The sequence below is a fragment of the Chelon labrosus genome (assembly GCF_963514085.1).
Source record: "Chelon labrosus genome assembly, chromosome: 10".
NCBI lineage: Eukaryota > Metazoa > Chordata > Actinopteri > Mugiliformes > Mugilidae > Chelon > Chelon labrosus.
The window spans coordinates 14,774,648-14,801,209 of record NC_140360.1 but is presented as its reverse complement, the minus strand read 5'-3'; the positions used below and the strand labels follow the sequence as shown (position 1 = coordinate 14,801,209).

Below are 26,562 nucleotides of genomic sequence, written 5' to 3'. Positions count from 1 at the left end.
TTGGTGCAAACGAGCAAATTGTGCACAGTGCAATACGGTGTCATATAAATATACTGGATAACGTGAATTAAAAACACTTTACTTCCTCTATGTAGCATTTACATATAAGAGGGATATAAACACAAATGAATGGTTTACAACCCACAGTCATATAGTTATACAGTTAAAAGGATTTAATAATGTATCTGTAGAAATGTTCAGGGTTGTAAACACTTGAAATATATTCAGATCTGCATATAGCTCTATTTTAGCGGACTTCATACCATTTTTTAATGAGGTCAAGCATCACAAAGTTTCTTTTTTAATCAGAATTTATGGTCACAATGGAGCTGTCTAAAGCTCTACACAGCTGCCTGTTTTTGACTGAATTTACAGAAGATCAGGCCGACGTCAAATGCAAATGAATGTGGTGTGAGCGTTGAGCACATCAGGACGTTACAGAGTTGAAAGAGCACCAGTAAAACCAACAGCAGTGTGAAGAAAACAACTTTCATCACACGTACAGTTTGTTTTCATGGTTCATGTTCAGTACATCAGGATTTATTTAATACGCTGATCAGTTACACAGTGCTGTTCCTTTGCAACTTTTCAACCTTTGTTGAAAGTAAAAATCTAGGTTAATTTTTCAGAATTTATGCCATTACCGCTCATGTTCAAAAAAGCAGGTGGATAATAAACACACTTTTATGTTTTGATTTTGACACAGATTAGAACAAAAACGAGAGTCAGTTGTGCAACTTCAGAGTGAGTTCGTTCTTTAAACAGAATAGTCTGCCACATTCAGGTCTCATCTCTGCAAATGGGAAGATACTGAGTCCGCCTGTCGCTCCATGCATAGGCTTACATCCAAGGTTACAAACTAATTTATCATTCAGTTCAGCTACAAAATGCCAAGAAATTGTGCCATACATTGACACTGACATTGCAATGCTTAGGAGAGTCAGTGTGCTTGAGATGCAACCTTTCCACAGTTCATTAAGTCGTTTCGAGATGGCAACCAGTGATTACCAGAGAGAAGTGAATTGACAGATTTGCACTGCATTAATGTCTCTATCTTTCATTCGACTTATATTAGCATTTCCTTCTGTCCTTTTCCGTCCCCACCAACCACGTCTGCCTCGGCTCTCAGCTGCTCCAGGTCATCCTCAGAGCTGCAACCACTGTGCTGCATCCCCCGGGAGAAAATCCTGCGACGTGACTGGGAGCTGAGATCCAGCAGATCAAAGGAATCAGAGGACAAGAGGCTGTCCTCACTGACCACACTCGAGGGACGGCTGCGGCGGCCCTCAAGGTCCCCGGTGGCCTGGAGGAGCTGCTGGAGAGCCTCCGGGAATACTGCTGGGCATGAATAAGGAGACGAGTGGTGGCTGTCGGGAAGGTCCAGGCTACGAGAGAACTTGCCGTTGCGTTTCAGAATACCTTTCCGTCTTCTTACTGCCTCTGTGCGCATGGTGGGACTATCTTCTGCTGTTGCGAGACGAGTGTGCGGTTTGCAGGTGATTGACTCACCTTCCTCACTTTCAACTCCCCTTCTTTCTGAGGACGAGCCATAACCCGACTCCCCTCCATACAAGTTCTTTAGTATCCCCTTCTTGGGCATTTTTGATGAAGGCTGACTGAATGTAGAGGGAGGTGGCAGGCAGGTGGACAAGACATCAAGATGTGCATGAGTGGGTGTATGTGCTTGATAAGGCTGGGGAAGAGTGTTACACAGCTGGGAGGGAGAGTTTTCCTTAGGAGGGCTGTGAAAGACTGAATCTAAACTTCTCTGGTGTTTTAGAATACCTTTGGGTTTTTTTCTTTCGACGGAGGAAGTGGAGGAAATTGCAGTGGACGACGTGGCTGTCGCACTAACGCCACCACAAACTCCCACAGTCTGGGGAATTATATTTTCCTTGCGTGACTTCTTTAGACTTGATATTCCTCCACGCAGCCTTCCTCCCCCTCCTCCACATTCATTCTTCAGGGGTAAGGTGAAGTAAAAGGGGTTTGGAGCGAGTTGAGGAGGAGGAGGACAGGAGTCTGTGGACGGGCAGCTTGGGTCGACAGTCATGCTGCTAGCTGCGGCAACCCGATTCTGCCAGTCGATGTAGCGAGCCAGAAGCGGGGAGGGGCATTCTTGGTGTGGAGATGACGGGCAGTCGCACACACTCTCTTCATAACCCCAGTTTACCCACCAATGGTTGGCCACGTCCTCTATCGTGGCCCTCTCATCTACACGAACCGTCAAGAGCGAGTCAATAAGAGCACAGGCGTCTGGAGGGAGCAGAGTCAAGAGTTATTTATATCAGCCTAAGCACGCATGTAAATATAATGTTGATGCAGACACGGACAGTGCAAAGGCTTACCCGAGGGAGGGTTTGGTCTGCGATAGCGACCTTGGCTGATCTGCTCTGTGAGCTTGGAGTGACTGGCCCCATCAAATGGCATGCTGCTGTACACCAGGGCATACAGCAACACCCCCAGTGCCCAGCAGTCCACCTAGCACACAAAAGCACACATAACAAAGACATACAGTTTTATTTTCCTCTAAAACATTATAAGTTTAATTAAAAATATATATATATATTTAACCCTACTTTAAGGACGAATAGTGTCAATGTGATATCATCTATATTTATTTGAAACAATCATCTTCTGTACCAAAACCTGGCACCTACATTACCCACAATGGAGCATCACCATCAGCTGTACAGCCAGATATTTAGTGTATTAAAGTGGTATGCTAACTTAATACTGCTTGTTTTCAGTAATGCAACCTAAAATCCCTAATGTTTGGACACAGTTAAAAAAAGAAAAACCATGAGAGCTGACCCACCTCTGGCCCCTGGTATGGCAGTCCTTTCACTATCTCTGGTGCAGCGTAGAGTGGACTTCCACAGTAGGTCTGCAGCAGAGTGCCCCGCTTGAAATTATTTGACAGGCCAAAGTCGGCCAGCTGCAAAGAAAGAGAGAGTGAATAGGTTTTTTATACCATAGTGTAGTTCCTGAGCCTGTTTAAAACATACAATATTCAATACAATCAATTCATTCATAAATCAAACGCTGACAATAAGTGATGCTCCTGCAAAAAATGTACCAACCACCCCTTCCCTCAACCCATAGGACCCAAAGGCCCCCATTAAAAACATTCTGTTGCCAGACACCATGGGACACCCTCAGAAGGCCCATGTCTATTGTCTGATGAGTCAGAACAGTTTTGGAGGCACAAGGCAGATCTACACAATCTTAGGAAGGTGGTCATAATGTTATGCATGATCGGTGTAACTATCCAACAGCTGTCATACTAAAAACCCACAGACCTCCGTCCAGACTTCTGTCTGCATGAGTCCAAAACACAGCCCTCCAACTTCAAAACACAACGGAGTAATCGTTTAACACCGGACCCTCCATAAATTTCATTCACTTCAGCACTCGCACTCATCCTCACGCAATCCACATTCTTTTTCTGTGAGAGTGCGCTGCAAGCATTCAGTCATGTGGCAAAAGCACAATGATTCAAAGCCATTCCTTTGAAAGGAGCCAGAAATAGGTTCGCTGAGCTTCTGCCAATGTAAGTGTGAGTGAAGAAAGAGGGGAGGGCCAAAAACATTAGGCCGCTCGCACTCACGTAACGGAACAATCACTCAGCTCGAGGACGCGAGAGCCATACACAGACATACCGCGGCTCCTCTCTATCTGAAGAGATCATTAACATGCACACTAGCTCACTATCAGCCACTGTGGTGTTGAAAATACTTGATGGCTTTATTTCCCCAGAGCAGAGGAAGAGAGAAATCTGTGTCCACATACAAGAAAATTACATTGTGTATAGGAGGCAGCTCACTGTTGTTACACATGTAGTGGTAATAATGATGTGTAGACACATTCCAAATGTTGAATGCTTGTATAAGACACTCGTTCCTCTAAACAATCTACTGTACACGGGGAATAACATGGACTGTTATGACAGGCCACTGTCTCCACAGGCTGCCGCTTACTGGCAAAAGTTCTAGCTGTTTCATTTCTTTCTCTTTTTTTGAGGGTCTGGATATAATATAATTTGAAAGAAAGTAAAATTCAGTCTGGCTTTTCAACTACAGCCATGAGTTGAAAAGCTACACATGTTCTGCTAATTTTTCACCACCTGGGTTACACAATGTACAGCTGGTTGTACTCAGAAAGCAAAAAAAAAAGTTACCCAGCATGAAGACTAATGTCTGGCCCAATGTTATATCTACCGTGTCTAACTGTTCCTCAGATGCCATTATGCATGTAACCCACACGCGCATTACGCAGTCCCTTTATTGCAGCCGATGCTGTCATAGGCCACCGTGGTGAATCTGTGGTCAGTGAAGAAAGAGCTGCTGAGAAGTCTGTGTTTGTGCTGCTTTCTTTTGACAAACAGAAAGAGAAGACATATATTTAAACCCTCTGACTGGCACAGATGCCAAGATTTCCGCTAAATTCCCTGCATTCCCCTTGGGCCATGGGCTGCTCCCATATAAGGAGATGAATATCCAAATAAGGGGAATAATATCCACCCCGTTTTTTTTTTTTACAGAATTTACAGGGTGTTTGCTCAGGTTCCTTGTGCATACCGTAACAACCTATTAAAATTACTGTGGGCAGAAAGTGCTCCAGTGTATGTTCAGAATGTGTTCTTTGTTTGCACCTTATTTCCAAAGGGGCAAAATAAGCCATAACTATCTTTGTGAAGCTGTAAGTGGAAAAGAAGTGGAAAACAACTGCTTTCTGAAAATGCATTTGCCATAAAAGTGCTTGTGTGTGTTCAAAAATAAACCTAAATCAGTGGTAGGATAATTACCGGAACCCACAAAGTATCCGAAGCTCAGTTCAGCAATGCTTCTGCCATGTCCATTTTTATGCAGTGGTAAAAATATTTCTTTACGAAGGACACCCTCTATTACAGTACATCTCAAAAACTTGCATCATAAGATGTTAAGGAACAGGATATGGAGGCTGAGTTTGCATATTTTCAAACCTACCTTCACGTTACAATCTTGATCTAAAAGGATGTTCTCCAGCTTGAGGTCTCGATGCACAACACCATTCTGCAAGAGAGCACGGGCACACATGAGTGCTCGGAGCACCTTCGGAAAAGTTAATAGGCCGTTTAACTGTCGTCGAGGCATGAGGAAGTATTTTGTTTGGGTTAATTCATCTTATGATGATTTGATCCGTCGGTTGCCAGCGAGAGGCAGACAGCTACGTAGGCTGGAGAGGAAGAGCCAGAGTGCACTTAAGATCCAAAGGCAGGAAAAGTCTGTTGCGGGGTCAAGTGTTTCACTGATTCTGAGTAGGTGGTAATTCATAAGAAAGCCACACCAGTGTAGCCAGCCAAGATGTCATGTGACGAAGGCAGACTTGAGACACTGCTGTCAGTTTGTCTAAAGAGCCTCATTGGTTATATTAATTACATTCACTCTGGTGGAGGAACTGACCTATGATCATCAATGCTGTGGGCACTGTCTGTTTATTTGCATGTGTGCAAAATCAATCATTTAATCAAAATAAATCTGAGCTGATTTGGAGAATAGCAAAAAAGCAGCAAATGACTTCCTTTCTCTTGAAGCCTTGATAATCTCTCCATGTGCCCTGCATACCTCTGAGGCTCTGAAGCACATTCAATAATTAATTCATGCCGAAACCTTCATGTCTATTTTGGGACAATATTCAAGGGCTCGATGAGCATTAACATCCACCCACCAGTAAACTACCAACTACAGCTACAGGATCTGATCTCTGAGTTTAATATTAGGGATTCATGAAGAATCTGAACTGTCAAATAATTTTGTTTTTCTGATATCCAGCTCAGCTGACTGCCTGGCTCACTAGATCCTCATTTCTATTGTATGGCACTTGAGTATTGATAGGATTTATGTATTTCCTTCATAATTCCTGTTTCCTGGCATTGATGTTGATTGCATGCGCACAACAATAAACACAATGAAACAAAGAAGAATCTGTTCCTGTGGCAGTGCTTACAGTAATGTGGAAGGAGGACGGAAGCTTATTTAAGCAACGTATTTGTGTCAGTGTGTGACTGGAAGGAACAATCAAGACTTAAGGCCTTCTTAGCCTGGAGAGATCTGAAAACACAAGTCAAGTTTTTCTGCAGTATTAGGATTAGGATTTAGTGGATTTAGCAGTGCAGCATTTGCTTATGCACGGTTAAATACTGCAGCTTTCCATTCAACACGTGCCCACATGTGCTTCCTTAATTTATACTGACTTGCTGTGGAGCAATCGCTGAATGCATGTGTTTGTCCGTGTGGGTGTTAACCTTGTGGCAGTAGTGGACAGCAGATGTGATTTGCCTGAAGATGCCTCTGGCTTCTGTTTCTGGCAGTCGCCTCCTCTCCTGGATGTAATCATACAGCTCTCCTCTGCTGGCGTACTCCATCACTATCACAATCTTATCTCGGCTCTCAAACACTGTCAACACAGGACACGGGGAACATTAAAGTATGTCATTACGCAGGTGTGTTTATATTCAAATCCACGCTATACAAAACAATAAGGGATTTGTAATTTGATATGTGGGGATCAATGTATGATTGCAAAATGGAATATGTACATTCAGGCTGTTTAGGTAAACAACTTTTTGAATTAATGTCTGTAAATGTAGCTCTGTGGATTTTCTGCTGCAATCCTTTGTCACAAGAGTTCACGCAATGTTGATTAAGAGTATCAGTGCCAGGTAAACATCTCAGTATACCAGGGTTTTTAAGTCTAGTGTCTGTTGTGAAGATTGGATAGAGCAGTCTACGAAAAAAAAAACACGAAATGTCCAAGAAATGTTTCTGATGCTCCACATAACAAAGAAACTAGAAATGACCAGTAAACCAATGTGACACATTTCTCTCTGTCTCTTTCTAAAGTCCAAGCAAGGTTAGTCCATCTCTTAGCTCACGGACTGAGCTACTAACCAGTCAGACAATGAGAACTCAACCGTGTCAATGTAGTTACTCTGATTGCCAGCAGGGGGAGACAAATGTTATGCATTGTAGCTTTAAGTGGAAAGTATGTATACAACATACAAGAAATGCCATGAAAAGATCAAACTCAACAGTGTGTTAGATCACCTATCAAAGGATTCAGTAACATACATTTGATGCTGTTTCTTATAACTGCAAGGGACTGTAGCTTCTTGCAATCAAAATTGGTTGGGGACTATTTTAATAACTCATTAAGCTACTTAGGACTTTGTGTGTGTTTGCAGTTTTACCTTCATGGAAGCGTACGATGTTGGCGTGCCTGAGCGAGGAGGTGATCTCGATCTCTCTCTGGATATGAATTCTGTCCAGGTCATCTGTGATGCGCTCCTTGCGGATTGACTTGATTGCCACCTGGGAAGGAAGGATCACACTTTCATCGATCAGTCTAGATTAAGTGTGGATTGTCAACAGCTTTACACTTTGGACTAACAGCTAATGTGTTGATAGGAAACACCACTTGGTCATCACAGGATAGTCGTTACTATGGTAACAGTTTGCACAACACTATGGGGCCAGCATTACAACCACTCGTTGACTCACATTCTGCGAAACAATTCAATTCATTCATTCGAACAAATAAGAGAAATGCAGATAAATTTGTTTATGTGTCACTTGCTTAGCCACGCACAGAAACAAAGACACACATTTACATGGTGGATACAACTGCGTACAAACACGCAGATACAATCTCTTGGTATTAGTGATGATTATGTGGGTTTTAAAGGCTATATAGTGAGAGCAGGTCTCCTGTGATGTGAGCACATTCGGCGGCATAAGGTTGACAGCTGCCCTGTTCACACTCCGCTTCTTTAATCCAAGGCGCTCACTGTACCCCGATGTACCCCCCCAACCACAGAACGCACACACAGACACACAACAAAACAGACACCCCAACATGAACCTCTTTAGACAGAGCAACTGTCACACAAATGACAGCATACAAGGAGAAGGCAACACACATCAGGACTAAAAGACTTAATACACACTGATGTTGGAATAATCTGTGAGGCTGACATCCAAGTACAGGACTGATCGTACTGCCTTATATTAATGTCAGTTCCTACAGTGTCCCTATGGATGAGCTGACCTCACCCCCCAGGTCACAACTCCAGCATTCTCAGCTGCCGGAAAAACATCTATGAGACACAATTCACACGCTCCATCAACTGCAGCAGTTACGCAACACAAACGCACTCCAATATCTGACTCGAGTGACCTCCTGTAACTGATGTGCATGCTACCCAGTGAAGAAAAATAAGAGTTATTTAAGGTCTGTATATTTTCTAACGTGCCATATAGCAGCGTGACAAAGGGAAGGGGAGAGTATGAAATAAGATGCAAGAATGAGGAGGGATATGTAGCTATCAGAGCATATATAAGGAGTATATTAAGTATGACAAAGTGTCCAAACAAGTCCTAATTTACATCCCAGATTTTGTCATTAATGCCTCATCACAGGAGCACAAAGTGACACAATCTATGCACTGTTTAGCTCTCGAGGCAACAAGAACATTTGTTTATTGGATGCATGTGTGTGTGGAGGAAGTCTGGGTGCATGCGTGTTTGTGTGATCTCACCCTTGTGCATGCAAATATGTTGCATGTGCGTCATGCACAAGTGTGACCTTTAAAGTATCCTTCTCACCATCAATGTGTCATTGTTCATCCAACTGATGTGCTGCGTGTGAAATATCGACCTGAAACTGGAACTTGACACACGCAGGAAACATGGGCAGAGTAATTCAGATTTGCAGAGAGATGTGCTGCCATACTTTAAAAAGACTGTGGAAAAGTGGAACGTTCATTCTCTCTCCCTCTTCTTCTTTTCCTTCATATTCATAGCCAGTGGCTTGGTTGTGTCTTGATACCATGTCATTAAAAGGGCTGTGGGGTGCCCTGCCTTGCTGCCCTGTTATTCTCCCAAACACATGCCCATGCACAGGAACACGTACGCATCCCTAGAGCTCGAGCATCACTAAGGGCCCTTGCTTCATCTGCAAAAGATTCGACATTAGGATTGTACAGGCTCCTTGCCAAATGCACCCTTGACCTCAGCGTTCAGCTACACACGCAGAGCCTTAAGCTGGCCCTTTCGTTAACTAGGAACTGGTGAAGGATGATGAGACTAGACCAATACAGTTTGTTTATCTTGCCTTGATCCTATGGTGTGGTTTATTGGTTAGGAACAAGGACCCAGCCTGATGACCTCTATTTATTATTTAAGAGATGTGTTCATTCTTAATTAGCGAGCAGAAGGAGCCATTCCATCAGGAGAGCTTGTTATACCTCCTCCACAACACCTTTCTGATATCAGGTTAGCCAGGATTGAACTTCTTTGCTCTTTTGCTGAGAACAACAAAGTACATCTCTACAGACTGTGTGCCTTCCACCAGAGGCAGCCTGACAATGTGCACCATTATCCCAGTATTTAAACAATGCCGTGTCTCTACCCTTTCCAAGTTGGATTTTCCTTTCAATCCAGGAATAAACACCTCTGGATTCTCACATTGTCCGACCACACATGTTGAGAACCATGTCTCTTCTGGTACAACCCATCCATTAGAGTTGCTGGCAGACAGATTGTGTTACCTTGGTACGGAGCCAGGCTCTCTGTCCCCTCTGGCTGCTGAGTCCGGCTTTGTAAACAGACAGATATGAGAAGGGCATCTATCTTCACATGACGTGCAAGAAAGCAAACAAGTGATTTTCCAAGAACGAAGAGAACCATCAGAGACTGATGAATTGTCTGCGTTTTGTTCTCAGGAGATGAAAGAAATAGCTTTGGGTTGTGATGAAAATCAGGTCAGAAGTTACACATCTGTTATTTGTTCTAACCGTGGTTCAATTTAGAAGCCGAGTGTGGTTCCCAGCGAATGTGAGTGACCTATTTATACGGCACAGATAACTCCTGTAGCTGGGCAGTACAACACACATTTTTACAGATACAGTCTCAAGTCAGCTCTTTAATCTAACACCACCGCCTCCTCTTCCTTCTTTTCTTCCTCCTTGCTCTAAAGCTGTCTCCACCTCTGCCTCCGCCCCACTCTTTAACAACAGGCCCCTGGTCTTGTTTCCAAAAATAATGTCCGTTTTGTTTCAAAGAATCCTTGGTATGCGCTGGCTAATGGCTCAAGGAATTCAGCATTTTCCCCTTGCCCTACCAAACCCACTTACCCTGCACACAAACACAAACACACACACACACACTACATAGCAGCTCCTCTCTCTCCGTATATTCCTCCATCAATCTCTTACCTGTCCTGTCTTTCCCACAAAGCAACAACAAAGGCATACAGAGGAATTGTGAAAGTTTCACTTCTACAATCTGATTTCAGAAAAGATTATCCCTGTGACTTTGTTTACTTAAAAAAATAAAAAAAATAAAAAATGGAGGGGGAAACAAATCCTGATGAGGTCTATTTCTCTTTGTGCTGAGATCACAGCAGTGTGAGGGATTAAAGCCTGACTAGACATAAACCCACAACTATACTAATCTGGCACTGTGTGTGTGTGTGTCTGTTTTTTTAACCCAGATATTCAAGAATTTAAATAAGCATCTTAAGCCATTATGTCTGTCTGTGCATGCCTGTGTTTGTGTATACAGCCTGAGTGTGTTTCTGGTGTTGGGGTTCAGACTCCTGAGACTCCAGACTCCAGTTGGAGAAATGTTATCCCCTTGTTCAAGTGGTGAGTGAGTCACACCAAAGGCATCTCAGCCTGGCAGCACAGGAAGCAAGAACTGGGTTCAGTAATAGTCAATGAGGTCTCTCTCTCTCTCTCTCTCACACACACACACACACACCCACACACACACACACCAAACACACACACACAGGCCACCCAAGAGGTCATCTCCACCTCCAAATAAATATTTAATTACAAATGGGCAGCACTCTTGGAACTGACACAAATACTGTATCTTGGCACACGTAAAGTTTTTTTTTTTTTTTATTGCATGGGTCATGCAGGAAAATAGGTTAAGGGGTCAGTCATTAACATTAACTGACTTTTTATACATTTATCTATCAATATCAAAATGTAATTCTTAAAATAATGCCTCCAGCTCCAGTATCTTGATTCGACTCACCGTCTTCATGCTCACTCTTTCCACCGCTTTCTTCACTTTGCCATACGTGCCTTTCCCCAGAGTCTCCATCACCTCATAGCGGTGTTTTAAGTTGTGCTTGTGCTGGTGCTTCTTCACCTCCATTGGCGCCCAGCTCATCGCCTCCACGTCTGCGTGTCCCTTTCCCTGCTTGTCCTCGCTGCATGGATGACGGCTGCCCGTCCTCGGGGACTGCGCACCGCCGCGGTGGCTACTGGATTCCGCGTCCTGCAGACAACCGAGCTCGGAGCGGTCGCTCTTGTTCATTGCGCCTCTGCTGTCTGCCTCACGTCTGCCCATCCTCTCTGCGCACTGTGCGCACCTGTCAGGAGGAGCAGCCTTCACAGGGGCTGGATGCCCAAATTGCTTTGAGTTCTGAATAAAAGCAGCCGAATCTCTCGTCAGTGATCGAGTCGCCCATACAGAGCTGTGCCAAAGCCTTAACTATTCTTATAGTGGGAAAACAAACACATTCACAAAGCCCATTTTATCCATTTGAGTAGCGGTGGTTGTCTTCTGTCTCCGTCTCCCTCTCCTCAAAAACGCAGCAACAGGAGCGCTGGGAACCACATGGTCCGGAGCGCTGGGTGGAGCCTCCCCGTTCCCGCACCAGCTCTCATAGCAACATCCCGGTGCGTCACGTTCATTTGGGATCATTTTGGGTTTTCCGACAGCTCAGCTGCAGGAAAGTGGGGAAGAAGGCATGCACGGAATGTCCTGTGGGCCAGACTAACCCCAAATCCACCACTTCAGTGAGACGTGCTGATGCTTTGCCATGCGGTGAGCTCTGAAAAGAATAAATCACGGGAGAGACTTTGGAGGGGTTGGTTGAACTCACTTCAAAGTCAGAGAGAAGGGCAATGGTATGGAAAGACTGCAGGAGTTTATCGTTTTATCTCATTTCAAAATCACCATTTGTATAGTTATAACAAATCATTATCTTTATTCAGCCAATAAACAGTTTTAACAATACTAAAATATTAAAAGTAGTTTCCCACAATGATCCTCAACAGCAACATATAAGCCTCACTTGCAGAAGTGATTATAGCCTCTTTAGTGCCCTGGTCAGAGCCAATATTCAAAGCCAGTATAAGTATGAATATAATATGTAAGTCTCAAACCACACATGCATATTTTTGCACAATTAATGCTCGTCACTATGCACAATGCATGAACCTTTCTGAAGCAGAATCAGATCTATTTCAACTCATTTTTGAACTAGCTAGCTTAAGGTGGAATGTCTTGGTTTATAAATATAAAATATATAAATAAGTAATAATCACAAGTTAAACAATTAGTCATGTGTTGTGTCGTAGCTGTTTTCTCTCAGGCTGCGTATTATCATTGTAAACGGCGTGAAATTATATCCACTTTTATCCAACCCTATTTCATTATTACATGAATAATATCATTATCATAAAGAGATGACAGCAGCATATTTTTATCTCTCGCATGTCTTTCATCCTCCTCTTGGCTTTGGTGGTGTTAACACTTTAATGGTGTTAATTTTAGCCCTGGAGAATCACTACATCAGCCGTCAGTCAAGAGTCGGGACTAAACCAGTTCACGCTGATGGTGTACGCGCTGCTTTTGTATTGACTTCATTATTTAACACCACCCAAATGATGAATCTATTTAAACAGTAGAATGAATTAACTGACGAGTGGTTCATTTGAAAGTATTTCGTGGTAAATGGTAAATGGCCTTGCTTTTATATAGCGCTTTTCTACCTATTGGTACTCAAAGCGCTTTACAGTCATACCCATTCGCTCACACAAGCACACACACATTCACACACCAGTGCCACGCACTGGGAGCAAAGTGTCTTGCTCAAGGACACTTCGGCATGTGGCACATTCCGGGGATCGAACCGCTAACCCTCTGGTTCGTGGACAACCCGCTCTACCTACTGAGCCACAGCCGCCCCATGTGGTGTCATTTCAAATGCATAGTAGCCTCCTGTAGATGTCTGCTATTCGATAGATCCCTGGCCCCATCTGAAAACCCGCCCCCGTCTGCATCTCCTTCTGTGTCTGTTACTGAGCTCTTGTGGCCTGGAAGCTGAGGGTTACCTACTTATCCAAGAGCAGGAGCGTGTCCACTTTGATACACAAAGTGAAATCAAGTCGATGGGACGCTGTGTCACATCACTTACAACAATTACCTTAAGCTCAATTTGATCAAAATCCTTTGGCTTCTGGTGGAGAGGAACAGGAGGGCGTCTTGTCCATGTTGGCATAGGTGAAGAAACTGAAGAGGGCAGAGTTCTATTAGACACCCGAGTGATTAGTGTATATATTCTTGAGTTATCGCCAAAAGTTGTGGGCAGACTGTAGCCTTGACCTTTGACCTTTGACTACCAAAATCTAGCCAGTTCATTCTTGAGTACAAGAGAAGGTTTACGCAGACAGTCAACGTGTGGACAACCCAAAAACATAAAGCCTTCTTCCAAGGCTGTTGCTGGCACGGAGGCTTAAAGGTTTGACTGCATGCTATTAGTGGACGTATTGGTTTGGGGAGATGTAAAGAGAAACCATAAAATCAATACATGTTTTCCTTAATAGTGCATTTGAACCTGAATTATATGAAACAAAGGACCAGAACCTTAGTAGGGATTTCAAGAACCACATTAATAAAACACATTAAAGACAACGGTCAGTAAAGGAGCTGCAAAGATTTGGGTTTAAAGGATTCCTTATACTTAGAAACAGCATTAATAGTTATATAAACAATAAGGCCAGTTTACCCTCATTGTTTCTTTATAAGAGATAATTTAGGGCTTCCCACAGCAAGTAACAGGTTCTGTTTTGTTCTGAGCAGGACAAATAAAGTTATAAATTGAGGTTTAAATAAATTTTAAAAGATTTTTAAAAGATTATTTTATTGAAGGTTTCTAGAAGGGTACTACGTATTCACTACCCAGAATTCAACCTGAGGAAAATGTACTGAAAAGCTATACCATACACACACAGAGAGAGAACAGCACAAACACTTTTCACTGTATAAACAACTAGTGACCCGGAAAACCTAACCATAAAAAATCACAGGGAGTAAGAAGACTGAAGAGAGACTAATCTGTCCACAACACGCTGAGCTGTTAGTCGGGCGTCCGGCTCAGAGTCCCAACACTCAGTCAGGATCTCCTTAAGTCCAGATCCCTGGGAATGACAACAGTTCTGTCAGTTCAGTGCAGGACTGCTGCTATCTAACCAACACAACTGTATGTGAAAGACACCTGTGGTAGCAGTTCCCAGTGTTCAGGTATGGACGGCCTCTTGTCCATGTAAGACACGTACAAGATCAGGCTCTCCAGCGTTACACTGGCTGCCAGCTCCAATTCATAAGGCAAGAGATGCTGTGGCACAATGCCGCCTGCAGATGGAAGCATATTTTAGACATTTTTAATGTTCATTTTGGTGCCATGAGCTTTAAAGAAAAAAAAAAAAGTAAAATTATTTGCCCCAAAAGTGTTTCTCCTGATGGGGTCAACGAGTCACTGAGCCCTGAGATACTGAAGCCGTGCTTTCATCGCGATGCGTTATGCAATGACTCACGCACATTCAAGCTGTTGTGTGTTTGCCACTTCTACTCTCACTTGCCAGTTCATTAGGTACACCAGTGAAAATTAATGGATTCTAACATAACAGTCCTGAATTACATCTTTATGTTGAAACAGCGTCAGAAAGGTGGTAATTCAACCGTATGATCATTTTGGAGGTTGTATGGTCTTATGATGCTGTTAAGCTCCAAAATGAAAACACAGTAGAATAAACAAGTGCACCTAATGAACTGGAACTGCAATGTAGACATTCGTTCGGGTTTACCATCACTATGCTACAGGTTTCAAGTCACAGCCCGTCTGCATGATGATCTGCTGGATAAGCTATGTGATGCTACACTTGCTGTATGTGAGGTAGCGGCAGAGAGAGCAGGAGTCCGTGCTAGGCTGTGGCTGGTTTACCCATTCATTCCTTTCTCTGTGACCAGTACTTTTAACCAACACTTTCTTAGGAAGAACTACATTAATATCTATCGCTATGCAGATGACACTCAGTTGTTTTTTTATATGAAGTGAGATTAAACCAGTGAGCTATACAAACTTTGAACATGTCTTGATTTCGGACACGTTATCATAGTTGACCAAAAACACACTGTCTGAATGGCACCACTATGGCCTCCAAATAATCTTAGTTGCTGACTAGGATTTTTCCTTCCAATTAAGTTGACTTACTTTCAAATAAATCAGAGCAGCGCATCCAGATCTCCCACAGAAGCAAACCCAAAGCATAGACGTCCCCCTGCATGAGAAAATATCTGCTGCTCAGGTTTACAGAGCCTTCCAGGATCTCGGGGGACATGTAGTTCAGTGTACCCATCTGAGCATGGCCCTACAGAAAACGTGAATAGGTTATTTCTAAATGATGAATGCCTTATTTTATTAGGAATATTAATGACTACACAAATAGTAGCAATGCAATCTTTGTTGGATTATTCTGAACGAGATGATCTACTGTGTGTACTAAGTGTCCCCCATCAGAATGTGTCACCTTCATGTTCGTGGCGTGGCCCTGCCAGCATCGACACCGGGAACAGGAGCACAGGACGGTGGAGCTTCCGAAATCACACAGGGCACAGGTACCATCTGCTCTCACCAGCACGTTGAAGCTGCTGAGGTCCCTGTGGGCCACGGGGGGTTTGTGCACATCTGAAAGAAACGAAAAGACCCAGATGTGTAAATGTAAAAACGCATATGACGTGTTTTACAAAAAAATGGCTACTACATGCACACACATCTGTTGGCTTTATTCAGGGTAGTACCATTGCTGAGAAGGTCAGAGTGGAGGTAGGAAAGTCCCTGCGATAAAGACTGGCACAACTTCAGTGACGCCATCCAACTGGAGCTTTGTTTACACAGGAAAGAATGGAGAGAACCCTGAAATCAAAGGGACACTAATTATTAAAGCATTTGTTGATAACATCAGTTTGCTACAGTTAGAGTGACTTATATTTTCCAAATATGTTGATCGAAATATTTTATATAAACTTACATATACTTATATTGACTCATATATTCTTTTTCTGCTTTTAATATTCTCGTTTTGACTCATATCATCTTATGTTAACTATAGTCTTATAGATAGTTGTATATATTCTTAGATGACACATATATATATTATATTGACCTCTATATTCTTATACTGCCTAACATATTCTTATTTGCTTTATATATACTTATATATAAGCATTTTCTGACATTAATGTGCTTATATTGAGTATATTGAGTAATATATTTTTATATTGACTTATATCATCTTATACTAATATATTCTTATTTTGCTTTACATATCCATATACAGACTATGTTCTGCTTTATATATTCCTGTATTGACTTATATTAGCGTATATTAACTTATATATTCTTATAGTCTTATATTTTTTCATATTAAACCCTTAAATTTGCTTGTATATATATTTTTTTATCTTTTACTGAGGACAGTTAACAGCATGTTGTACCATACATGATTGTATATGTGACGTATTTGACTTATTGTTTAGTTAATTCATTTAAAATGGGTTTTATTAGATAGTTTTCTTCTATCTATCTTTTACTGCAATCTTTAGTCTGATATGTATCTTTCAGTATTATACTAGGTCTGTCTCAGTGTGCATTAGTCTCCCAATCATTATTTACATCCCTTTTCCAGTCTCTTATAATTTCATAATCTTATTTGTCACGTATACCACGTATACAGTTTTTTCCTTGTCTGTCTGTCTGTCTGTCTGTCTATCCCTACCCCTGTTTGCATGAATAACTATTGATCTCTCGGAAAGTGTGAAATGCGGTTAAGGAATCGATTTCACTCACGTATTCAGCGAATTGCAACACAATGAACCAGCTGTTGTCGTCTGGTTTCCTCCCAGTGCCCAGGAAGTGGACGATCCCACAGTGCTTCATCAGTGGCAGTTCATAAACCTCCTTCTCTGCGGCAAATTTATGTTTCCAGTCTGCAGGTAAAACTTTCACAGCCACCACAGATCCTTTGTATTTCCCTTGAAAAACTGTTGCAAAATTCCCCTGGCCCACAACCTATAAAACATACGAACAGGCAAAACCTAACCGCGTGGCTTGCCAATACTTTTGGAATTGAAATGCATTTGACAGCGGGCCTTACCTGCTGCAGCTCAATGTGATTGATGTCAATCTCAGAGGTTCTTGTCGTGTGACAGGAACATGGTGGTAGGACACCGAAATCAGGGTGGCAGGAATGTAGACTTGCCTCTAAAATATAACATATCAGACTTATATTCACCACATCCATTGAAGGTAAGCTGGCACTGCAATGAAGCCACCATTCATTTGAAACTAGACACAGTGTGTGAATTAGGAGCAACAGGCGAAGGTAGAAGGGAGTGCACGGTAGAGATAAACCACAAGGTCAGGGAAACAGAGAGCACAAAGCTTTTCCAAGGCGAAGTAAATACATCATGAGAACTGAAACTATGTTATAACAATCACTGCACGATGCTATTCTCTAATCCTCCAAGCAAGTAAATTGAAATGAATATAATAAATAAATACAACATTATTTAGCTCTATAAAAACAACCTGCATATTCCTTTCATTGCAGTAGCCAACAGAATTAATAAAGCAGACAATCAAATGGAATAATGCCCCCGGACTGGGACTGAAGCGAAGTTAAAAATAATTTATACTCGATGTCGTTGAATAGATTATGGACCTTACTTTTCCATTTGAGTGCAATGATCCCGAAACAGATGAGGAGCAAAGTCACCACCAGAACCTTTACAGCAGTTTTCTTAAGTTCTGCTAAAAAGAAAAACATGAAGTTTATGTTAAATATTACATCACAGTGTAACGACTAACATCCCTTTGTAGCTGAAAAAATGAGGTTTGCCTGGATCACATTTTTGCGATGAAAATAAACCATAACCATAGCTTTTCTCAATTGTCTCTTTATTATTATCGTCATCATCATACTTTCAGAATAGGTGTGTGGAGGATGTTCTGACTCTGGGGTCCAAGTAATGTTGCTATTGCAGAGGTCTGTGTTGCACACGCACATAATGTAGTTATTGTTGACGCGTGGTTGTCCCCTGCATGTTGCATCTGGGCAAGACTTTTCAACCATATCACAAGCTGCAACAGAAAAAAACAAAAACGTAGCACAATACACAATTTATGTGAAAAAGTCTGTCCACATACTTTAATAATTAAAGGAAAATGTGCTACTGTCAGTTGATAATGACACAGCTATCCAGCATGAGGTTTCTTACCGAGAACATCAACTTTTAGCTGTCCTTCGGTCATGCGATAAAATCCCACACAGCACCGGGTGTTCTTACAAAGCTGCACAGACCCACTCACGTTGCCTGCAGCAGAGTACTCCGAGGTCTGTGGCGTCACTTGGAAGACACATTGTCTCTTTTGAAGCAACGCGTGGCTGGAGATGCACATTAAGGTGCATTCTGGGAAGAGCAAGGAATACAAAGCACTACTGTATGTTGACAATGTTGATTAAGTGAACCAAAAAGCTAATTTACTGCTTTAATCCCATCCCGGATGTCAACAAATGTCCCCTCATGCTTAATAATGCAGGTGAAATTATTCACAAAACAATGTCCCCATCTCAGTAGGTGGCATCTCTGGTGGCATCTCTACCCATGAGATTTTAGTCATGGATTTCCCATGTGTGTTCATTTATTTTTTTTACTTTATTATAATTAATAAGTCAAAAGTATACTCAAAGATAGTACAATAGACATTTTCTAAACAGATATAAATTTACAAGTTGAAGGAAGAACAACATGGATGCAGGAAATTACACAGTGGACGACAACATCTATATTCTTTGCAATGCTGTGTGGCATTGGATGCACTGACCGCTGCATTAAAGAAATCTTAAAAATGAAATGAAATGAAATAAAGTTTGGAGTTACAATGTGAACCCTCTAACTGGGTTGCCACTCAACTGCAATTAGCTATTAAAACTGCAATTTAGGATCAAAAAATGGAAAATGCAAGTGACACACTCACCCAAAGCCAAAACCAGCCATTGTTGCAGGATCATGGTCACTCTGCCCAGAGACCAAGCAGGGAGTGAGTATTTATCAATCCTGGGAATGTGAGAGGAGTTTCTCACGGTTGCCTGCATCACTCCCACTGACACGCACCTGCTCCACTGACACCTCCTGGTCGGGTTAGCTGGCGGCTTACATATCTGCACCGTATAGATTTGTCATTTATTTGATCCGGGAGTGGTAAATATTTCAGAAGGTATTGTAACAAACCTAATAAAAAAGACAATAGAAGAGGATTTTTTCCTGTTTCATTTTGTTTTTATAATTAAGTGTGATTCAACCACATTAGACAGTATATTGAAAATAAACAGTGGCTTGTTCTCTTTCATGAGGTCTTCATCTTCTACCTCTAACATACACAAACATGTACACCCTACAAGTGATTAATAGGACACAATTTCCCGATTTTAAGAGTCGGTTCTCCAGTAATGTATTTTTGTCAGTCAGTTGATAATCGGATCGTAATCTTTGAAAAATCGTAACACACTCATGTCTGTTTGTTGAACGTGAAAACGGCACTGGACAAGGGAAGAAATAAAAGTAATAAAGACTGGGCAAAGTTAAAAGCTGTAAACTCTCCAACAGCCCAGCCCCGCTTCTCTCAGACGAGACGACGACGGACACCAAATGCTGTTCACTGTTGTCCTGTTACTGCTTCACTGTTAGCTGCAAAAACATTAAAATGTATATCACTGACCACCGTGCACCATTTTCCTTTTTGCGTTCACATGGTTCAGTTAAATATGAATTCACATCAGAGTGAAAAAGAAATGCATACAAGAACACTTTTATATGGATGATACTAAATATTAAATGCTTGGTGTATAATGCATATTATTGCATGATTTACACAGAGAAGAAGAAAAGGCTAAATAATAAGGTCCTATATAGTCCTAAACAATTTCTTTATTTGAATATTTAATCTTTTTTAGTCTCTATATAATTTTTTCCCCCAATACATTCAGAAGAAATTCTCATCTCCAGTTACGTAAGGTGCTGGGATTTTACATTAAAACAACAAACCTATAAGAGCTAATTATTATTATAACGAGCATGTCTTTGGACGGTGGGAGGAAGCCGGAGTACCCAGAGAGAACCCACGCAGACATGGCCCATAGATTCGAACTCGGAAGAATAAAGGGTCAGTTAAATCCAACAGATTTTTTTACTTGTGTCTACTGTCAAAAACCATGTCATTTGAACCAGTTAAGTTGTCACACATGTCCTAAAGTCACCTTTGAATCACTGTGACATCTATCAGCATAAATGCCCTAACAGTGGGTCATGTGACATGGAAGCTATTCAGAAAACCTTTTAACCATGAATAAAATATTACTTTAAAAATGAAGAAACCAATATAAAGAGGTGTGTCTGATTTGTCCCGTGTAGTAGTAATTTAGGTCCAGTGACTAAGACTAAACACAAAATGGCTGTCAAAATTAACACAGTTTCCAATAAATGTATCAAGACTAAGGTACAGTTTAGTGCCTCGTTTTGTTTAAAAATCAGGGATTTGTCACACTTTACAGATATATTCATAAAAGAATATGTTATTTTGATTTTCCTTATCATTATTAATAAAAATGCCGGCAACTGATCATCTGATTTTTCCAAGCTGCCGTATGAGTGCTTAATGTTCTTAAGACAACATTAGTAACATTACTGATACACGTATGAAACACAAATTTACCTGTTACAGCTTTCTGTCACTTTAAAACAGACTATTATGGAAAGTTCAAATTAATGTTGCATTTCTGTGAAAAGAAAAAAATAAATAAATCCACAGACGTTAAAAATGAACACCCGAACAAACACCAGTCAGTTGTAAGTAAAAATTATGATTTTTCCCATAACATATTAATATAAAATAGTAACAGCTATTGAATCCTATATTTAGAGGTGAGTTTTATTTGTCCAGTGTACTAGTACAATTCGGCATAAGTTTGGAGTCAGTTGGTCACATGACGCTGTATCCGGAGCACTGACTGTATCCGGAGTGAATACGCACACTACTTGCTCGAGCAGGCTAGCTAGCACATTTATCTACACGTTATTGTTGGGAAGTTACTTGGGAAGCAGTTGCCATGACACAGTGAACTCACTCACAAGTCAGGTACATAAAACAATACTTCAAACACGTGTTTCTCACCAACAACTTTCGGCCAGTGCAGGACTCCCCCTTACGTCCGGTCACGTAAGGGGGATACGGCGCAGCCTTATCCTGGACACTACTACATCTACAAAGATGATGATCCAACTATCCAAACAAACACAGCACAAGTGCAGTAATATTATCCTGCTGCTTTATTCATGTCTGTGTCGCCACAGAGGATCTTGGAGCTGGTGCAGGTCAGCTACTGTAGCTTTAAATGTCATGTACCATGAGGAGTTTTTACGACGTTCACACAAACCAGCTAGCAAGGTGACGCAGCAGGCCGACTACAGCAGGACTACAGTGTCATACGTACGTACGCTGAGGACGTCACGCCAAACTGATTTGAATTTTGGGAAATTTAGCAACCTCACGGAGGTACATTTTTTAACGTGTTGGGAGTCATTTTTTGACCTCTGTATAAATTAGTTAAATAAAATAAAATAGACAAACTACATGACCAGTTAACTGTATGAAAGTTGTTTGATGCAGTTTGTTCACAAAACCATTCAAGTATTATCGCATACCAGCCAACACTCCCGATTTATGCGGGAGTTTCCCGATTTTTAAAAATTTCTCCTGCCCTGCTCCCGATTTGTAATTTCTCCCGCTATCTCCCGATTTTAAAGTGAAATGAGTCAATGGTGTTTCATGTGTCCTGGTACCTGGCAACCTGGCAATCAAACCCAAACGCTCCCGCCCTACGTGCCTTGTGTGCCATACGTCACTGTTTGTGCCAACTGTCTACCATGCCTTTTGTAATGTGTGTCGGGCCGTAAAAACGATGTGCTAAACGCAAACAAGCGGTGGAGGCACAGAAAGGAACACCAACATCGGGTCGTTCTTGCTGAGGGGCGTGATGGCAATGCTGGTCGCAAAGAACAACATCCCTTTCGTTTTCTGTGATGGCTTAAGTAAAAGTGTGTCTTTATTTTGACCCCATTATTAAGGGGGTAACTATATATTAATTTCATTTCATTTAATTTAAGCAAGTGCTCAACAGACTTCTCACCCAAGTGTAATGTGCATTAGACAGACATGACAGTGGTATTTTCTTGTCAAGAAAGCAAATAACCATATTTCCCACAATGCTCATTGAATATTTGTTAACATTTTTATGTGAAATTAACCTTAAAATTGAATTACATGTGGATTTGTGCTACAAAGGACACAGCACGTCATTTTCATCCAACAGAAAGTAGTTTATATTGCTCAAACCTTTACCAATAAAGTGGAATCCGAGTCATTTCTTTAAAAGTCAAATACAAACAATACCTTTTCAGTTTTTTACCTGAGTTTTAACACGCACACGGAAAGAACACAACGGCACCCAAGGAGAGTTCACATGCATTTTGACCTTGCTGCTGATACATTAGAAATTCAGGAGCGAGGCCGAGTTTGGATAAAGCTTTTGTGAAGTTCAGTGAATAGTTGCACAGTTCCCACACACACTGGGCCCTAGCTTTGTTGCTCAGACTGTGGCGGAGGTGCATTAGGGCGTGAAGAGGTCTCGAGGATTGAGATTAGCCACCAGACAGACGTCGTAGCTGTCGTGCATGGCAGCTTGTATTTCCACCACAGTCCACACATTGTCCGCAGGGTCCAGTTCCAAAATCTCCTTGGTGATGATCTCATGACGGCCTGCAGCCACGGGAGAAAGTATGTGAGTAAGTGACGGACGACCAAAATCTGATTTCCAGCCTCATCATTAAGCTGGCATTCCCTAACTCTAACAGAGACTGGTGTTTGTGCAGCTGAATTTAAGCAAAGGGCATTTACCTCCAAGTGAATCTGGTAGAAATATTCATGACGACACTGAAAAAAGGATTGTTAAAAAGAAATTCACAGACATTCAGCAACTGACCAGCCCCTTTGTAGTATCCACACAAGTAGAGCTTTCCCTCTACTACTCCTATGTTGGAGGCATTGGTTCGAAGGGAGAGTACAGATGTGGGGAGGGTTGGTCCCACCCTCCAGGTGTCTGTATCTGGGTTGTAGATCTCCACCGAGCTCAAACAGCGTCGTGATTGTCCACGGTCCTCTCTGTCGCATCCTATACCACCTGAGAACACACACGCTTAATCTCACTCTCATGAGTAAAATGCTGTAACGCCAATACGATGCTTAATTCAGTTGTGTTTTCTGACCTAATATGTAGATTTCTCCATTGAGGACGGCCGTGCCGCAGCGGTACCTTGAGTACTTCATCCTGGCGCACTCCGTCCACCTATCTTTGCCAGGGTCAAACTGAAACACACGGTTACTCAGCTTGTCAGGCTCGTCATCCGGCTGATGCTGAGGGACAAAAACAGAGGTAGGAAGAAGAAGAAGACAAAATACAAGAAAATGGGGTGATAATCTGAGAGATGGGAAGCAGCTTTGGAGAAAATGTGGCAAACGTTGGATTGAGTCTTTCAGACTCTCACCAAGAACCAGTACTATGATACTGTGATGTTTTCTCATACTCATCTCAGAGCCCTTGGGTCTTGGTAATGTCTTTAACGCACCTGCTTGATGTTACCAACAGAGGGTGCCAAAGACTTGATTTCAATTTAAACTCACTGACGGAAAATCTCATAATCACATTTTGACTCAAATATCACAAATCCTGGCATGTGAGATTTTGTCACATTGCCTTTTTTTCCCACCCTTGACAATAGTTATAACTATTCATACTTTATGACAAAATTATTTTATCATCTTAATCAAAGAAACTTTGCTACTCCCTTTTGCTCATTTGCAACTAACTGCGCAACAGGTCTGTGTACCTGCGGTGTCCAGCCGCCCAGCACATAGATATGTTCGTTCAGGCTCACAGCACTGTGGCAGGCTAAAGGGAGAGGCAGAGGAGAGAAGCTGAGCCAGCTGCCTCCTCTCTTCAGCGACCATCTCTCCACACTGTTGGTGATGATGTAGTGATTACGCACTTTCATCTGACCTCCTATCAAATAGAGGGCATCGCCTACCAGCCCTAAAGCATACATGTCCCTGTATGCTGCTGAGCACAGCTCCACCCAGCTGTTCTCCTCTGAATTTTTGTACCTGGAACATAAACAGACGGTTCTGATTTACATTGAATGGCAAAAAAGTTTTATCCACATATGCTGTATACACCGATCAGGCATAATATTATAACCACCTGCCTAATATTATGTAGGTCTCCCTTGTGCCTCCAAAACAGTTGTGACTCATCAGAGAATGGACATGGGCCTTCTGAGGGTGTCCTGTGGTGTCTGGCAACAGATTGTCGTTAGTGGGGGGCCTTTGGGTCCTATGGATTGAGGGGAGGGGCCTCTGGGGATGATCCCACATCAGTTTGGGATCTAGGGAATTTGGAGGCCAGGTCAACACCTTGTGTTGTTTTTCATGTTTTTTGAGTTGTTCCTAAACCGTTTTTGTGTGTGTGCCTGTGTCAGGCTGCATGCTGGGGATGGCTGCCACACAAACACCAGGTGCAAAAGTTTCCCAGTAGAACATTATATTGTCACAAGATGGTCAATGTTATTTACTTCTTACACTTCCAGTGGTTTTAATGTTGTGGCTGATGGTTGTATGAAAAAACTATATATTAACACATACAATACACACCTGTAGATATCAACCCTGTTCATCCTGTGTTGGTCTTCTGCCTCTACGGCCACCACTATGTTGTTGTCTCGAGTGACTGCTCCTGCTGTGATCTGTCCCAAGCCTCCACAGCCTCTCAGTGGAGAGGGGATGTAGTAGATCTTTCTTCCATGGGGGGCAAAGCAAAATCTCAGGTCAGCAAGCCCTCCACGTCGGGCAGGGACTCCCTCCATATTCACTCCGCCCAAACACAGCAGCAAGTCAGTTGTCTCCATGCCATAGCGAAGAGCTGGGCGAGGTGGAGCTGATGTTTCACAGAGCTCTGAGGTCTGCAGAGCAGCGTCAATCATGCCAAAGCACTCAGCATCCCGAAGAAGCACCTGGGAGACCCATTTTTAAGCATTAAAGTTGGTTATCTCTAGATAAAAGTCATTTTCGCTTGGCCCTTCTATCTCTTCCCTCACCGGGTTTCTTCTCCATAAAACAAAGTGAGTCACCCCTGCGCTTCTCCACCCAGCGCAGCACAAGCTCCAACACAACCTCTTCCTGTGATATGTTGAGATCATCTGAACTCAGCAGATCCCCAAGACTTTGGGCATCCAGCTCCAGCACTTCTTCTTCCTCACAGAACTGAAGAAGGAATGATAACCAGTCCATACTGTAGGGAAGCCAAGACTGTTGAAGCAAATTTTCATTTCGTGCCATGAACTATTTTTGAAGCCTCATCTCTGTAAAGTGTTGGCAGAGATATCTGAAAGCGCAGTCAGCCAGACCAGTTGCTCCCAGGTCCCTGGCCCAGTGATACAGACCGACACAGCTGGATGGATCCATGCGGGCCTCCATGTGACTCTGACACAACCTTTATTCGATAAGAGGAAGGTGATGTGAGAGGAAAAATCAGCCCACTTTCTTCCCCTGTTTCTTCTCCCACCTGAATGCTCCTTCAACGTAGAGCAGAAACGCAGCAGCTGCCACTCCCTGGATGTTGTCATTGGAAAGCAGCAGTTCAGCACGGTACATGTAGTCCAGTAGAAGCTCCAGGATCTGACTAGGAGTGTATCTGAGAGGTACCTCTGCTCCTCGTGTCTCCTTCAGACCACAAGTAAACATGGCCTGGACAAAATTATTTATCAAAATATTACAACTACGGCCTAATGGCATTGTAATATAATTTCAATAACTTCCCGTGTGTGCGTCCTGCATGGCTCTACCTGAAAGTAAGGGCTGAATGCAGACAGTACCACCTTGTGGCAATGAAAGGGAATCCCCTCTGCCAGCAGCACCACGTCAGTGAGCTCCTCGCTTGCTCTCATCTTCTCCAGCTGTCTGAGCAGAAGTGAGCCATGCTCTGCCTGCGCCAAGTGCTGCACCTCAGGATCCATTCTCGATTGTCGTTCTGGACGCCTGAACCGCTTTCTCTCAGCATAGAGGCGGAGAATCTGTGGTGGATTTGTGCTAAACACATCAGTCAAAGAAATTAGAAAAGACATGAGGAGGTAAGTCATACACACTTGTGCTTGAGGTACCTATTGACTTTCCACTGCTTCATTTGTGCTGTTTTCAACTCAGGTCAAGCAAATATACATTATGTCAGCGTATTTCTATCAGATCATTGTTTTTTGATTAATTTATTTTTTA

The 26,562-nt window shown here is 42.4% G+C and overlaps 1 protein-coding gene and 2 pseudogenes across 3 annotated transcripts; all 3 read right to left on the bottom strand.

Moving 5' to 3' along the window:
- Window positions 1-911: 911 nt before the first annotated feature.
- Window positions 912-11,532, bottom strand: LOC311494880 (NUAK family SNF1-like kinase 1; annotated as a pseudogene). The gene is made up of 7 exons (XR_014699965.1): window positions 11,088-11,532; window positions 7,232-7,352; window positions 6,287-6,438; window positions 4,989-5,054; window positions 2,819-2,938; window positions 2,349-2,481; window positions 912-2,256 (listed from the first exon to the last, which is right to left on the bottom strand). The product of XR_014699965.1 is annotated as an NUAK family SNF1-like kinase 1 (transcript).
- A 2,600-nt stretch (window positions 11,533-14,132) lies between these two features.
- Window positions 14,133-18,880, bottom strand: LOC311493797 (bone morphogenetic protein receptor type-2-like). Its single transcript, XM_084552581.1, has 9 exons — window positions 18,402-18,880; window positions 17,851-17,934; window positions 17,279-17,385; window positions 16,972-17,193; window positions 15,924-16,038; window positions 15,653-15,810; window positions 15,337-15,493; window positions 14,341-14,477; window positions 14,133-14,263 (listed from the first exon to the last, which is right to left on the bottom strand). Exons 1-9 carry the CDS (start codon window positions 18,580-18,582, stop codon window positions 14,147-14,149), a joined length of 1,278 nt encoding a protein of 425 aa, XP_084408707.1. The 5' UTR covers window positions 18,583-18,880; the 3' UTR covers window positions 14,133-14,146.
- Window positions 18,881-22,849: 3,969 nt separating this feature from the next.
- On the bottom strand, window positions 22,850-26,344 carry LOC311494758 (kelch repeat and BTB domain-containing protein 12-like; annotated as a pseudogene). The gene is made up of 9 exons: window positions 26,136-26,344; window positions 25,856-26,037; window positions 25,651-25,783; window positions 25,389-25,554; window positions 24,946-25,304; window positions 24,126-24,399; window positions 23,505-23,652; window positions 23,222-23,419; window positions 22,850-22,998 (listed from the first exon to the last, which is right to left on the bottom strand). The product of its transcript is annotated as a kelch repeat and BTB domain-containing protein 12-like (transcript).
- Window positions 26,345-26,562: the final 218 nt, after the last annotated feature.